Source organism: Mustela putorius, unplaced genomic scaffold, assembly GCF_011764305.1.
Source record: "Mustela putorius furo isolate JIRA1106 unplaced genomic scaffold, ASM1176430v1.1 tig00537303_pilon_pilon_pilon, whole genome shotgun sequence".
NCBI lineage: Eukaryota > Metazoa > Chordata > Mammalia > Carnivora > Mustelidae > Mustela > Mustela putorius.
The window spans coordinates 1,092,946-1,105,492 of record NW_025422441.1 but is presented as its reverse complement, the minus strand read 5'-3'; the positions used below and the strand labels follow the sequence as shown (position 1 = coordinate 1,105,492).

General features: G+C 65.2%; 1 protein-coding gene across 3 annotated transcripts in view; it reads right to left on the bottom strand.

The window, feature by feature from the left end:
* Nucleotides 1–12,547, bottom strand: part of ZC3H3 (zinc finger CCCH-type containing 3) — an 82,913-nt gene that overhangs the window by 69,660 nt on the left and 706 nt on the right. For all 3 annotated transcript variants that reach the window (XM_045074118.1, XM_045074119.1, XM_045074120.1), the window contains exons 2-3: nucleotides 10,493–11,807; nucleotides 9,052–9,248 (exon numbers count right to left, since the gene is read on the bottom strand). In XM_045074118.1, the coding sequence (XP_044930053.1) occupies nucleotides 9,052–9,248; nucleotides 10,493–11,807 (1,512 nt within the window). The remainder of the gene's footprint in view (nucleotides 1–9,051; nucleotides 9,249–10,492; nucleotides 11,808–12,547) is intronic.

Below are 12,547 nucleotides of genomic sequence, written 5' to 3'. Positions count from 1 at the left end.
TCACTTATCAGAGGCAGAAAGGGCACAGAGTAGTGAGTAACAGGAAGACCAGGGCCCCACACGCGGGGCCGCGAAGCACCAGCTGAGCTGTCAGCTTTCACACAAGGCTTCCTTCCCTGTCCTGCCCCGTCCCCTGCCCTGCAGCACGAGCCAACGGGAACCAGCACTTCCTTCCCGCTATGACCGCGGCCCAACATGCCAGCACACACGCGACATGGGAAACGGCCGGTCAGGTGGGAACACGGGGACCCCTGATGGGGACCCACACCCACGTGGACTTCTGGCTTCCTCGAGCCCTGCCCTGGAGGGACCCCTTCAGCACAGAGCACGCCGAGGTCCCAGTGCCACTGCAGGTGCCACGGCAAGGGTTCCGTGGCAGGACCAGAGCTGGGGTGGAGGCTACTGCAACAGGAGGCGCAGGACCCCAGGCCTGGGAGAGGAGCCTAGAACATTCTGACAGCCGTGGAGAGAGGTGCCAAGTTCCAGAGGCCCAGAAGGCCGCACACTCCTGCCCTTGGAGGCAGGCGAACCCACAAGCTCTCACCAGGTGTCCCCACTGAGGCCGGCACGGTGCCCCAGAGGTGCAGGTTTAGACCCGGGAAAGCTGGAAGGACAGAGCAGCCGGAGGGTGGTGGCAAGAGGAGCCCCAAGGCCGAGAGGGAAGCTGCGGCTTCGTCCTGCACCCCAGTGCCCACGGATGGGCAGGCACCCGCGGCCCCGGCTGAGAGGGACCCTCACGCCAGACGTGGGGTTGCTCCAGCCTCAGCACACCCTGACCACCAGGCCCAAAGCGCGGCCCAAGCTGTCCCCAACCCGGGGAGACCTTGGCCCACAGAGGGCTGCTCCCATTCCGCAGGGCCAAACGCCGTCCTGAGGGCGTCTCCCCCACCCCCCAGCCAGGCCGGCTTCACTTCAGGGTACCACTTGGGAGCCCCCAGCTCAGGGGCAGTCACGACTTTCCTAGAGGCGCCGAATCCACCCGGGGCCACGGGAATGCCACGCGCGAACACGCACACGTGCCGTCCCACGCCAGGCCTCGTGGAGTAGCTCGTAACCACGGACAAAGCACGATCGAGGCCACTGTGCCCGGTAACTCACGCGGGGCTCAAGGGGCTCGGCGCTTTCTGTTCCCTTCCGAATGCGGGACCGCGGAGCTGACAGCTCTGGACGCGTGGCCCCTGGTGAAACCGCCCAGGCGTGCTCCAGCCGGCAGCGCCAGCGGCCAGAGCCCTCTGCGGCGGGACTGTCTGGCAGCCGTCCTGGCCCAAGCCCGCGGCCACCCGGCTCCCATGGTCGGCAGAGCGGCCCTGTCACAGGTAAGGAAACTGGAAGTGAGTGAGGCTCCGGGGGCCCTCAGCAAGGCCACAGCACGCACGCTGGCTTCCCAGCACCCAGGGCACAGGAGGGACGCGCCTTGTGGAAGTCCCCCAGCCCTGCCCCCACCCCCGGTGCCCCGCCCCCGCCATGATGGCACTGGCCCTGGGGGACTCAGGGCCCTCCTGGGCCTGCGGCCAGAATTACCGCACACCCCTGCCTGCAACTTGGGTTCCAAGGGAGGTGTCCCCTAGTGTCCCCTGCAAGTCTCCCGCTCACACACGAGCCTACAACCAGTGGCCTGGGGCAAACTCAGCAGAGGACAGCCAGCCAGCGCAGAAAGGTCCCGAGACCAGCCCTTCGTCATGCCGCAGAGGCTGGCCCTGGGCAGGCAGTGATGCACCTCACCCGTAGGTTTCTGGGCTCCCCAGGCACCGTGCACCGGAGTCAAGCAACAGCGTACAGTGTGACGGTCAGGCCCCCCCAGGGAGGCCACCTGCACAGAGGGTCCAGCCCAGGGGTGCAGCCACTCCAAGCCGCCCCCACCTCCCGCCGGCCCAGAGTGCCCCGCAAACGCCTGGGGTGAGGATGGGCCTCTCTCCAGCAGAGGCCCAGGGCAAGGCCTGAGGCTCTGCTCTGTTCCTCTCGACCGGCCCCCTGCCTGGGGCCTTGAGGCCAGTGCAGACCTCCCAAGAGCCCCTGCCAAGCAGCAGGTTCTGGGGCTGCCTCCTGAGACCGACGCTGCAGTGCTGCGGCCTGATGCTCCCCGCCCAGCCGGCTGTTGATTGAGGGGCAGCTACAGGACAGAGCCAGCAGCAGGAGCAGCCCAGGCCCCGTGCGGGCGCATGCCCAGCAAGAACCCCACAAACGTCCCTGCACAAACTGCACACGCCCAGCTGGGCGTCCACACTCAGGATCTGAGGGTGAGCCTGCTCTGACCTCTCCAGAAACAAGGGGACAGCCCCAACGTGGGCCCTTCAAGCCCCCGGACCGCGCGCCAGGAGACTCGCCTAAGGAACCAGGAGCAGGTGGACAAGGAGCAAGACAGCCCGGGGACGGGTCAGGGGATGGGGGTGGGGAGACACCCCTCCCCTGCAGAGCAATCACTGTGGGGCTCCGCTTGGGGGCTGGGGGAGGTACAACAGTCAGCTAAGTGGCCTGGGGAGGGACCCAGGTACAGGAGGGAGGTGGGGGGGGTCCAAGGGGAGCTCCCGTGGGGAGAAACTCCCGGAGGACTTCCTTGGAGAAACTTGGGACACAGGAAATGGGTGTCCCACTTCTTTCTCTTAAAGATTTTATTTAGGCGGCTCAGTGGGTGAAGCATGTGCCTTCGGCTCAGGTCATGATCTCGGGGTCCTGGGATGAGCCCCGTGAAGGCTCCCTGCTCAGCGGGGGGCCGGCCTCTCCCTCTCCCTCCGCTCCTCACCCCTGCTCACATTTCACTTACTCTCTCTCTATAAAATAAAATCTTAAGATAAAAAAGACTATTTATCCTGAAGGGGAGAAAGACAGTACACGAGACACTGAGGAGAGAAGCAGAGGAAGAGGGACAAGCAGATGCCATGCGGGGCAGAGTCCAAGGTGGGAGCTGGATCCTACGACCCCAAGATCGTGACCTGAGCCAAAACCAAGAGTCAGGCACTTCACCTACAGAGCCCCCAGGTCTCCCTTAGGTGTCCCACTTCTGGCTGGAGTAGGAGGGGCCCCCCCCAACACTGGGCGATCCCCCCAAAGGAGCCTCTCGCTACATACCAGCACCAGGGGACTGTCACTGGGGCTGCACAGTGAAGACCCGGTGAGACCCCCACAAGGCGCCAAGAGTACAGCTGCCTTTTCTGCCAGTGACCTAGGCCGAGTGGACACGCCACAGAGGGGACAGCAGCCTCCCCGGACTACATGGCTGATACGGCGGCCTAAGCGATGGGCAAGCTCTCACCCAGAGGCCAAGTGGCAGCACAAGGCCTGGCTCAAGTGAGAGACTTAGCCACCCCCAGGTCTGCCTAAGGCCATGATAAGTGGGCTGCAGCCCCACCCTGGCAGCCCCGAATGACCTCCAAGACCCCCACTCTCAGCCACTGCACCAGCCGCTCATCTGTGACGTCTTGGGGACGCTGGGCCAGCCCCCGGGCTCAAGATGAGGCAGGGGAGGGGAGGAGGGCGGGCTGCCACTGTCCTGGGCACGTGAGCCAGAGGGGCTCTCCCACCTGAGTGACTTCTGGGAGGTGACACGCGCCCATCCAACCACGGCTTCTCCTCGGCACACAAAGGCCACCATGTCCAGGTGGCAGGGAGGAATCCCATAGCCCACGGCCGCCGTGGAGCCCCCCAGCCTAGGGCATGGGTGCATAAGCACGGGTCAGCGCCCATTCTGCATACAGGAAGCCTGCCACCTCAGGATGGGCCGAGCCCCGGCCCTGGGCCCTGCACGGAGCGAGAATCAACGGGAGCCGCATATGCTGTCAACACAAGCCAGGACCACTAACTGCCACAATTACATGGGTGGTAAATCGGAAACCATCTTTGAGGTCTATAACAAGCTTCTTCTCTGCACTTTCTCCAGCGTCTGTCGGCCCTGAGACAGATCAAGCAGGGTCTCTATGCAGCCACAATATGGTAGACCCCACCAACCCTCAGCAAACCAAAGCCCTCTAGGACTCTTTCTTGGGTATCATCTCTTGATTCTCCCCTGCTGCCAAGAGACTCACCACCAGGAGCAAAGTGAAGGGAGAATGGCTAGAGGCAGAGACAGGAGGCACAGGGGTGTGTGTGTCCCCAAGTGACCACCTGCCCTACCCCCCTGCCAAAATCTGACTCTGGGTGGAGTGGGCAGGAAGGTCTCAGGGCAGGGGAGCTGGGGAGAGGAGGCAGAGGAGGGGAAGCAGGAGGAGGAGTGAGGCCGGAGCTTCATAACGCTCAGTCCCCAGGCGCAAGGCACCAGCGGCCACACGGCTGCTGAACAATGCAGTTTTGAATTCAATTAAAGCGATTATCTGTTGTGCCAAATAAATTGTGTACAGCATATATCCTGCGGCACTTTACACCTCCGGGCTCATTATTCCCTAACTGTTTCCTCCTGTTTATGCGCTCTCAAATTAAATTGCTGATAATATGCGCCAAAATAAAAAATGAGCGCACCTTGTCCCAAGAAAATTGATTCTCCCTTTTCCTGAACCGGCGATTGCCAGGTTTTATATACTCTGCTCCTGGTGATCATTAGTAATTCAATTTTCTTTTTATTAGCCCCCTTATCTGCTGAGCAATATAGTGGCAGAGCTGACCTCTTTCGCGCGGGTAAATGTTTAAAATCTTTTCCCTGATTAATTTTGCCAGTTAAGAAAAAGAGGAGAAATGGCCCGGCTCTTAGCCATCACAATGAATAAAGCTTAATGTTGATTGTGATGGAATTTCTAACGCCAGGGAAATTGATTGAGCGCGGCAATTACACGGGAACAGGAGCTCCAGGGAGATGGGATCGCTCTCTCCTGGCCACAGCCTTTTGGTTATTTAAAACAATCCAATTTGCAAGGATAATTATGTATTAGTGTTTTATCTGCCACTTGAAATGAACAGGGGAGTTTCGATACTGGCCCAGCATTAGCAGGTTATTGCCGCAAATTACTTGATATCTGCTTTCTTTCACATAAAGAGGAAATTAGGCAATCAATTACCAGAAAGAGGTGGGCTGAGGGGGAAAGAGGGGCGAGTGCGCCCTCTGCTGGCCACCGGCGGCCGGGCCGGGCTGAGGGCGGGCCCTGCCCTCCCCCTCCCCCTCCCCCCCTCCGCCAGGCAGGAGCCCACCGGGGGTTGGGTCCCTCCCCTACGTGGCTTTCACGGAAGTCCGGACCTGGACCCACGATCTGTCCGAGGAAACGGGGAAGAGAAGCCTCGAAGCAGCCAGTCCACCGCAGGGAGGCACCCCTGACCGGGCCCGGAGCCCCGGAGGCCTGGGTCTGCACCCTGGGTGTCCAGAGAACCAGCCGAAAGCGGCTGGCAGCTGGCTGGGGTCTGCCCAGGAGGCTCCAGCCCAGAGCCTGGGGGCCGGAAGGGGGAGCAGGGCGAGGAGGAAGACGGAGAGGGAAGCCGCTGGGCCCTGCGAAGGAGCTGCTGAGGGGAGCTGACCGCCCACCCCGAAGCCTCCCTCAGCCCAGTGAACCCTCGTCCTCGCTCCCCGCCCTGCCACAGCCGCCTCCGCCAGTCCCGGGCTCTGGGGCTGGTGTGTCTGGAGCCTCCTGCCCAGTGCCCCAGCGTGTCCGCGCAAGCACCTGCCACCCAGTGCCCCAGCGTGCCCGCACATCTGCCATGAGGGCCCCGGCCACTTCTAAGAATGAGGACCCCGCTCCTTGGCCCAGCACTCAAGACCTTGCCGAAGGCTCTTCCTGGCCCCCTGCCCCGTCCAGGCCCGCCCTCCCTCTGGCCTCAGCCCCCAGCCCCGGGCCTGCCACACAGGACCTCCCTCTGTTCCTGCCACGCAGCAGAGCGCGTCCCACCTGAGCCCCTCAGCGGCGGGCGCACTGTCCACTCCCCCCCTGCCCCCGCAGGCCTCCATTTGGCGGTCATCTCCTCGGGCGCCAACGGCCGGTGCCAACGGCCTGCCTAAAGCAGCCCGCCCCCCGCACAGCTCTCCACTATGTGACCCGTTTTCTTTCCTTGGGGCGCGTCGCCCCCCGACCCAGCAGCACCCGCGGCTTGTTTAGGAGGACCCAAGTGGCTGTGCTGACACTGCAACGTGGCCCCGCAGACGCACGACCCCCAGCCCACCTCCCCGCACCACGGCTGCTCCGCGCCCGCCTGCTGGCTGGACGGCAGAACAGAGGGCGGGCAGGGGACAAATGAACGGAGGGTGACGGGGGACGGACGGTGGTAGGTGGAGACAGACGAGGGGCGAACAGATGGGGAACAGGTCTGGGGTACAGAGGCGGGCAGATGCACACTGGGGGGCGGAGGGTGGACGGACGGGCAGACGGGACGGACGGATGAGGGAGCCTCCTCCAAGCCCATCCCCCCACAGGCCTCTCCCCATCCTCTCCACGGTGCTCCTGGGGCGCCTGAGTCACGGCTGTCACATCCTTCCATAACCCCAAGCTCACCCGCTCACCTCCTAGTCCAGAGAAGCATGCAGGCAGGGCCTCCCGCCACTCAGCAGCCCCCGCCCCGCCGCCCTCGGCCCCAGCAGGAGGCAGCCTCTGCACAGCGCCGCAGCCGGACTGCTCTGGGCCCCGCGAGAGCCCGTCACCCCAGGCCCAAGGCACACGGTACACAGCAAGTGGGCCGGACACACACCGCCTTCCACAGCTCCCTTTAATCTGCGCAGCGTCCCCACCGGCTCCTTAACTATCTGGACCGTCGTCCACCTAGCTGCCAGTGAGGGCCCTAGAGCACCGTGACTTGCGTCCCTGTGTGAGGGTGCCAGCCCCCGTGTGGCCAGAGTCCTGCTCTCCCCAGTGGCCCGTGGCCAACAGCTCCTGCCGCGAGCCGGGCCTCCGGCAGCCCCTGGCACAGCGGGCAGGAGCACAGCAGCCCCGCCGCGCGGCGGGAAAGCACAGCTGTGCCCGGAGGGTCCCGGGGCTTGTCCATGCGTTGCCCCTTCTGGAAAGGAGGCCTCAGCGGCAGGCCTTCAGCACAAAATTTCTCCAAGCGAACGGCACGCCTTCCTCAGGGCTGCCTGCCACAGAGGACCGCTGCGGTCAGGCCTGTCTGTCCCCAAACCAGGTTCCCTGGGGGCAGGGACAGGACACGCCTGGCCAGGCCACAGTCAAGGCCAGCTCAGCTCAACTCCTGGAGAGCAGCAACACCAAGAGCATGGGCCAAGTGTGCCCATCTGGGACGCCCCGCCAGCCCCTCGGTGCCACCCCTACATCAGGACCAGGAGTCCCTGGCAGGGACTGATCTGCAGGAACCCCACCGCCTCAGCGCCCAGCTCAGCACCTGCTCTACAAGCACTTGCTTCCGTGCCCCACAGCTGCCCGGCGGTCCTCCGGGAATCCTGTGCTCCGGAGCCCCCCAGCCCCCAGGCAAGCAGCCTCCGCCTGGGACACTCCTTCCCCAAACCGCCTCGCGCACATCCTCACCGCACACCCCTGTAACTCAAATCTCACTGAAATACCACCATCTCGGGACATCCGGCTTAGCCGCCCGTCGCCGTCTGCCCTGACCCACTCTCCCTGCGCCAAGTCAAGGCGGAAATGCCTCGGGGCCCCCTGGAGCCCCCGCACCTGGAGCAGCATACGAAGGGGCCCGTGGACACACCACCAGCCACAGCCAGGCCTGAGGCCCATCACCGCCAGCAAGTGGTCGTCCCCACACGAAGGCTCCTCTGTGGGGACAGATCTCTGTCGGCACCTTCTCCTCCGCTCACTCGACCTCTCTGCCCGCTGAGACACAGCAGCTGGGTGGAGCCGTGAACCCCTGCACAGGCCTGGACGCCCCCGGGCCCCACTTCCTGATCTCTGTCCTGGCGGCCCCAACCTCCCCGGACGCGCAGCCACCTGCTGCCGGCCTCCCAAAGCAAGGGCGCTCTCAACCAGTCCTGCTCCGTCCGTCCTGCAACGGCCTGGCTATCGGTCCATCCACGGCCTTCAGCCCGCTCCCCGTCAGCTCCGTAGCCAGAGCCTCAGTGCAGCCCCCTCGCCGTGGCCACCAGGAACGCCGCGGGGCTCCCTTTGCTCCGTCCACCCGGGACGGGGTCTGCACTCGCTGCGGCAGCCAAAAATCAGGTGGGGGCCGGCAGCCTTCAGCCTCGCGTCCTCACACCCTCCCGTGGCCCCTGTGTCCCGCTCTCCCGCCACCGGCTCCCACTTAGGCAGGCACTCGGCTCGGCCCAGGCACAGCCTCCTTCCGGAGAGGAGTCCGAAGCCCCGATGGCCCCTCCAGAGGCTCCCCAGACGCCTGGCATGAAACAGCCATCGGGTTGCAAGTGCCAAGTCTGAAGAAGGCCCAGGGCCCAAACCCCATCACCTCCAGGCTCCACGTGCACCGGCCCAGGGAGCCACCACCACGCATCTGCCAGACGCTCAAAGGGGAGAAAACGGGGCTACCACAGGACACGGTGCACCCCTAGCAGCCCAGGCTCGCCAGGACACAGCGTCACGGGTGATCCCCCTCCTCCAGATCCCGAGACCACCGAAGCGTGCCAGCTCCCCCAGTGTGCTGCCATCGCCGCTCCGGGGGGGGCCACAACCCACAATGTCCCCCTGCCTTGACCCTTCACTGAACACCAGCAACTCAGGAAGGGGCAACTCGAACTCCTCCCAGGCCAGCTCAGGGTTCCCAGGGGAGAGGCAGCAACCAACAGGAAGAGGAGGGTAGGCCTGTCGGCCCAGGACAGGCGGCAGAGGCCTAGGATAGGAGAGCCCGGGGCAGCATACACCGCCCCTCCTCCCCCTGCAGGCCGGCGAGGCTCCCGCCCTCTCACCCACTTTCTGGCTCCTTCCACCAAGAGAAACGTGACGAGGTCTACCAGACAGACCTGCTAAAAAGGCCACCACACACCTGCCCAGACGTACCTCCCCCACCCAGAGTGCAGGATACAGCGGCCCAGGCCTTCCCCTCTGCTCTCCAGCCTGAGCTGTCCCCTGCCAGCAGGCCGCGTATTCTCAGGCTGGAGCGCTGACCTCGGGCGCTGCCGGTGGTGCCTGACGGGCCAGCAGAGCAGAGCCAGCGGAGACGGAGGGAGAGGCGAGGCTCACAAACCGGGCACCGCAAGGGCGAGCCTTCCAGAACCCCTCCTCCGGGTCGTACCTTCCTTGCCGGGGAGGTGGGCCCGGCCTGGAGGCGGGCAGCACAGCCGTTGCCTGGTGACCTGCATCAGCCCCTTGCTGGGGGTCCTCCTCGGCACGGGGCTGCTCTTGCCCCGGAGGGCCTGCCTCCGCCGCAGGCTGAACTGGCTCTTGGCAGTGGCGGCAGGTGGGGGGCTGCTCTTCTTGTCCCCGGGAAGGCTGCAGAGACAAAAAGCAGGCAACTCCCAATGGGCGCCCTCACGAAGGCCGTCCTCCCGCCCCCCCCGCCCCCCCCAGACCCCAGCACCAGAAAACCAGCCCTGGAGGCAGCACGCCCCTGCGGGAACCAGCCCTCCACCGCCCGAGCAGCAGCCGTCTGAGGGCTGTCACCTGCTCCTCCCCTACAGAGCCTGGACCCGGGGCGGAGGGAGGGCGGCCCCAACCCTTGACCCCCACCTGGCGCATGTGCTCCAGGTCTCCCTGGGCTCCCCAGGCCAGATGAACTCTCCAGTGGGGCTGGGGGAGGCCCCAGGGAGCCACAGAGAAGGAAGAGCTGCCCCAGCCTCCCGCCATCTCGGCGGCAGGGGCTATTTCCCACGGCTCCCCCTTCCACACCAGCTGAAACTCAGGCAGGCCACCGTCCAGAAAAGGCAGGGGAGCCCATGTAACCTGGCACCTGTCTGGGAGAGCAGGGCCAAGACCAAGGTCAGACAGCAAGAAGGACCTCCAGAGCTGGACTCCCAGCGAGAGCAACTCTGCCCTCGAAATGAACAGCTGCCGGGACCAAGCCCCGGGCCCCAGCCCCAGGCCCCAGCCCTGAGCCCCAGCCCCGACCCCAGCCCCGACCCCAGCCCCGGGCACCAGCCCTGAACCCAGCCCCGACCCCAGCCCCGGGCCCCAGCCCCGAACCCAGCCTCGGGCCCCAGCCCGGACCCCAGCCCCAAACCCTAGCCCCGGGCCCCAGCCCCAGCACCACTCTTCAGCCTCTTTACAGTCCTTAAGGCCAGAGGGCCAGGAGAGTGACACCTACTCAGTGAGACAGGAACTCACCTGGCTACTTGGACAGGGAGGTACAGACTTCCTCCCTGGTGCACCCTGGATCTGGGCTGGATGGAAAGCCATCACTCACAAACCCCGTGGACCCCAAGTTTTAAAAGCTGCCCGAGCAGCCTCCGGTCTCTCACCAGGAGAGGGGCTGGGCGTGTCGGCACTCGCCTCCACCCGTCCTCTCCGGCTGGGCCCCCGCTACTGAGCGATGAGGGAGAGCAGTAACCCCAGCCTTGCTGGTCCTGGGCACGAGAATGCCAGCACACATGCCCCGGCCCAACCCCGCGGCCAGGGATGCTTCTCCTCCTCCCACGCCCCCACAGGTGGGCCGTCCCAGGGGTGCCGCACACCAAGCAGGGAGCGCTTGAGGCCCTGGCCTGCCCACACGGGACCTGGGGTGGCGGCAGGGCACCCACCTGGCAACAGCCCGCCTCCGGACGATCTTGGTGCGGCTCCTCACTTTGTAAGCCGAGAGCGGGGTCTCACCGAACGGGGGCTTCAAACTGCTGGGGCCCACAGCTGCTCTGTCCCCTGGTGGGGACCGAGACGGGACCGGAGAGAGCTGGGAGGCGTGGTCCTTGCTGCCAGCTTCCGACTGCCAACGGAAGGAGGAGGACGAGGAGGCCGAGGGGCTGGATGCTTTCCACTTGTACTTGCTGGGGGAGGCCCCGGCCGTGGAGGACGCCGCCGACCTCCTGGGCCTGGCATCTGGATCGGCGCCAAGCTGTGGCTTCTCCTGTTCTGCTGTGCCACAGGGGGCCTTGCACACGAGCTCGGAGGCCGCTCTGGGGCTGAGGGCCCTCCGAGGGGCCCGGGCGCTCTTTGCCGAAGCAGCCACCCACTTGTAGTTGTTCTTCCGGAACTTGGCGGTGCGGCAGGGCACGGGCAGTGAGGACTCCCGGGCCTGCCTGGGTCCAGAAGCTGGTCTAGCTGGGCTGGCCCCCGTGCCAGAGGAAGCCAGCTGATCTGCGTGGCCGGCACTCACTCTCCCGTCTCCAAGGAGGTGTGCAACACAGCTGGACACAGAGTGTGAGCCCAGCTTCCGGCCCACAGCCACGCCCCCGCGGTGGGGCAAGGTGGAGGATGGGAAGCGGGTCTTGACGGCCACCGCGCTCTCACTGACCGTACGCCGGGGCTCTGAGGGGCTGTCGCTCACGCTGCCTGCAGACTTCACCACCCGAGGCTTGCCAGCTTCCTTCTGACAGATGGGCCCGGGGTCCTCGGAACCGCAGCTCCCCTTGACTCTTCCTGGCTTTGGGAGTTGCCGCTGAGCACCCGGGGGCTCGCCCTCCCCCTCCTGAGGCCTGTGGTTGCTCCAGGGAGGGCCCTCAAATTCTTCCAAGGAGCCCCGAGGGACGCCCGCAGCATTAGCCGAACCCGGTTTTGATGGCGGTTTGATTTTGATGACCATGTTCTGATCTGAACTCAGCTGCACCTGCCTCTCCAGGACATACTGCTGGGGGTCGGGACCCTGGCTGTCCCCAGCCCTGAGGGGCGTTTGCACAGCACCATCACCAGGCTGGTCCGAGGACGCTGGGGGCCGATTCACAAGAGAGTATTTCTTGCGCCAGGCGGGCCCGCGGTTCGGAGAGAAGCCCCTCCGGCTTGGGCGAGGGTAGCCAGCACTGAAGGCCCGGCTGCTGCTGTAAGCAGGTGGTTGCCACCGGGAAGGGGCTGAGACGCCCGGGGCAGAGCCACCGCCATGGAGGTTTTTGTAATCATCGATCAGACCTGAGGAGGCAGAATCAGAGGCTCCGTTAGCCACACGGTGAACGTAAATTCAACGACAGTCCCCCGGAAGCGCATCTGCGGACGAGACTCCCCACGGACCCCACCTCACTCCTGAGCCACTGCCAGGCCGCAGTATAGGCGAGGCGGCCTGGGAGCCTGAGACCATGGACATTCCCTCGGCCCACCGATCCCGAGAGCCTTCTCCCACAGGCTCTACTTCAGCCCTACCTCTGGGTGGTTGTCCCTGCAGCAGGACACCCCTAAGTTGCCAGGAGTATCATTATCCTGGTTCCACAATCCTTCGAGGGGACGTGCCGCTCGGTGTGAAGAGATCGGCAGGGTCCCGTGCTCAGTGCCCCAGCAAGGGAGCCCATCAGCGCCCGTGGCCCTCTGGGGGGCCCACAGGAGGAAGGCGGCCAGGAGCGCACCTTAACAGGCTCCCTGCCCGGCACACAGGACAACGAGCACGAGCCAGCGGACACCTGTGAGCGCCCACGACGGACAAGAGTGTCACACCGTCGTCCTCGGAGGGGAGAAGGGCCGCAGCAGTGGGCTGCGCCGCCACCACAGACCTTCCAAGGAAGCCCCTGGACCGTCATCCTGGCTGGCGCAGGAGGGAGCGGCCCAGGGGCTTAGAACTCCAGCAACGAAGCCGAGCTGGCCCCCAGTTACACACTCGCCCGCACGACCTGTCCCCAGGCCCAGAGCCAGCCGTGCCCTGACCGGCGGCACCCCGGCGC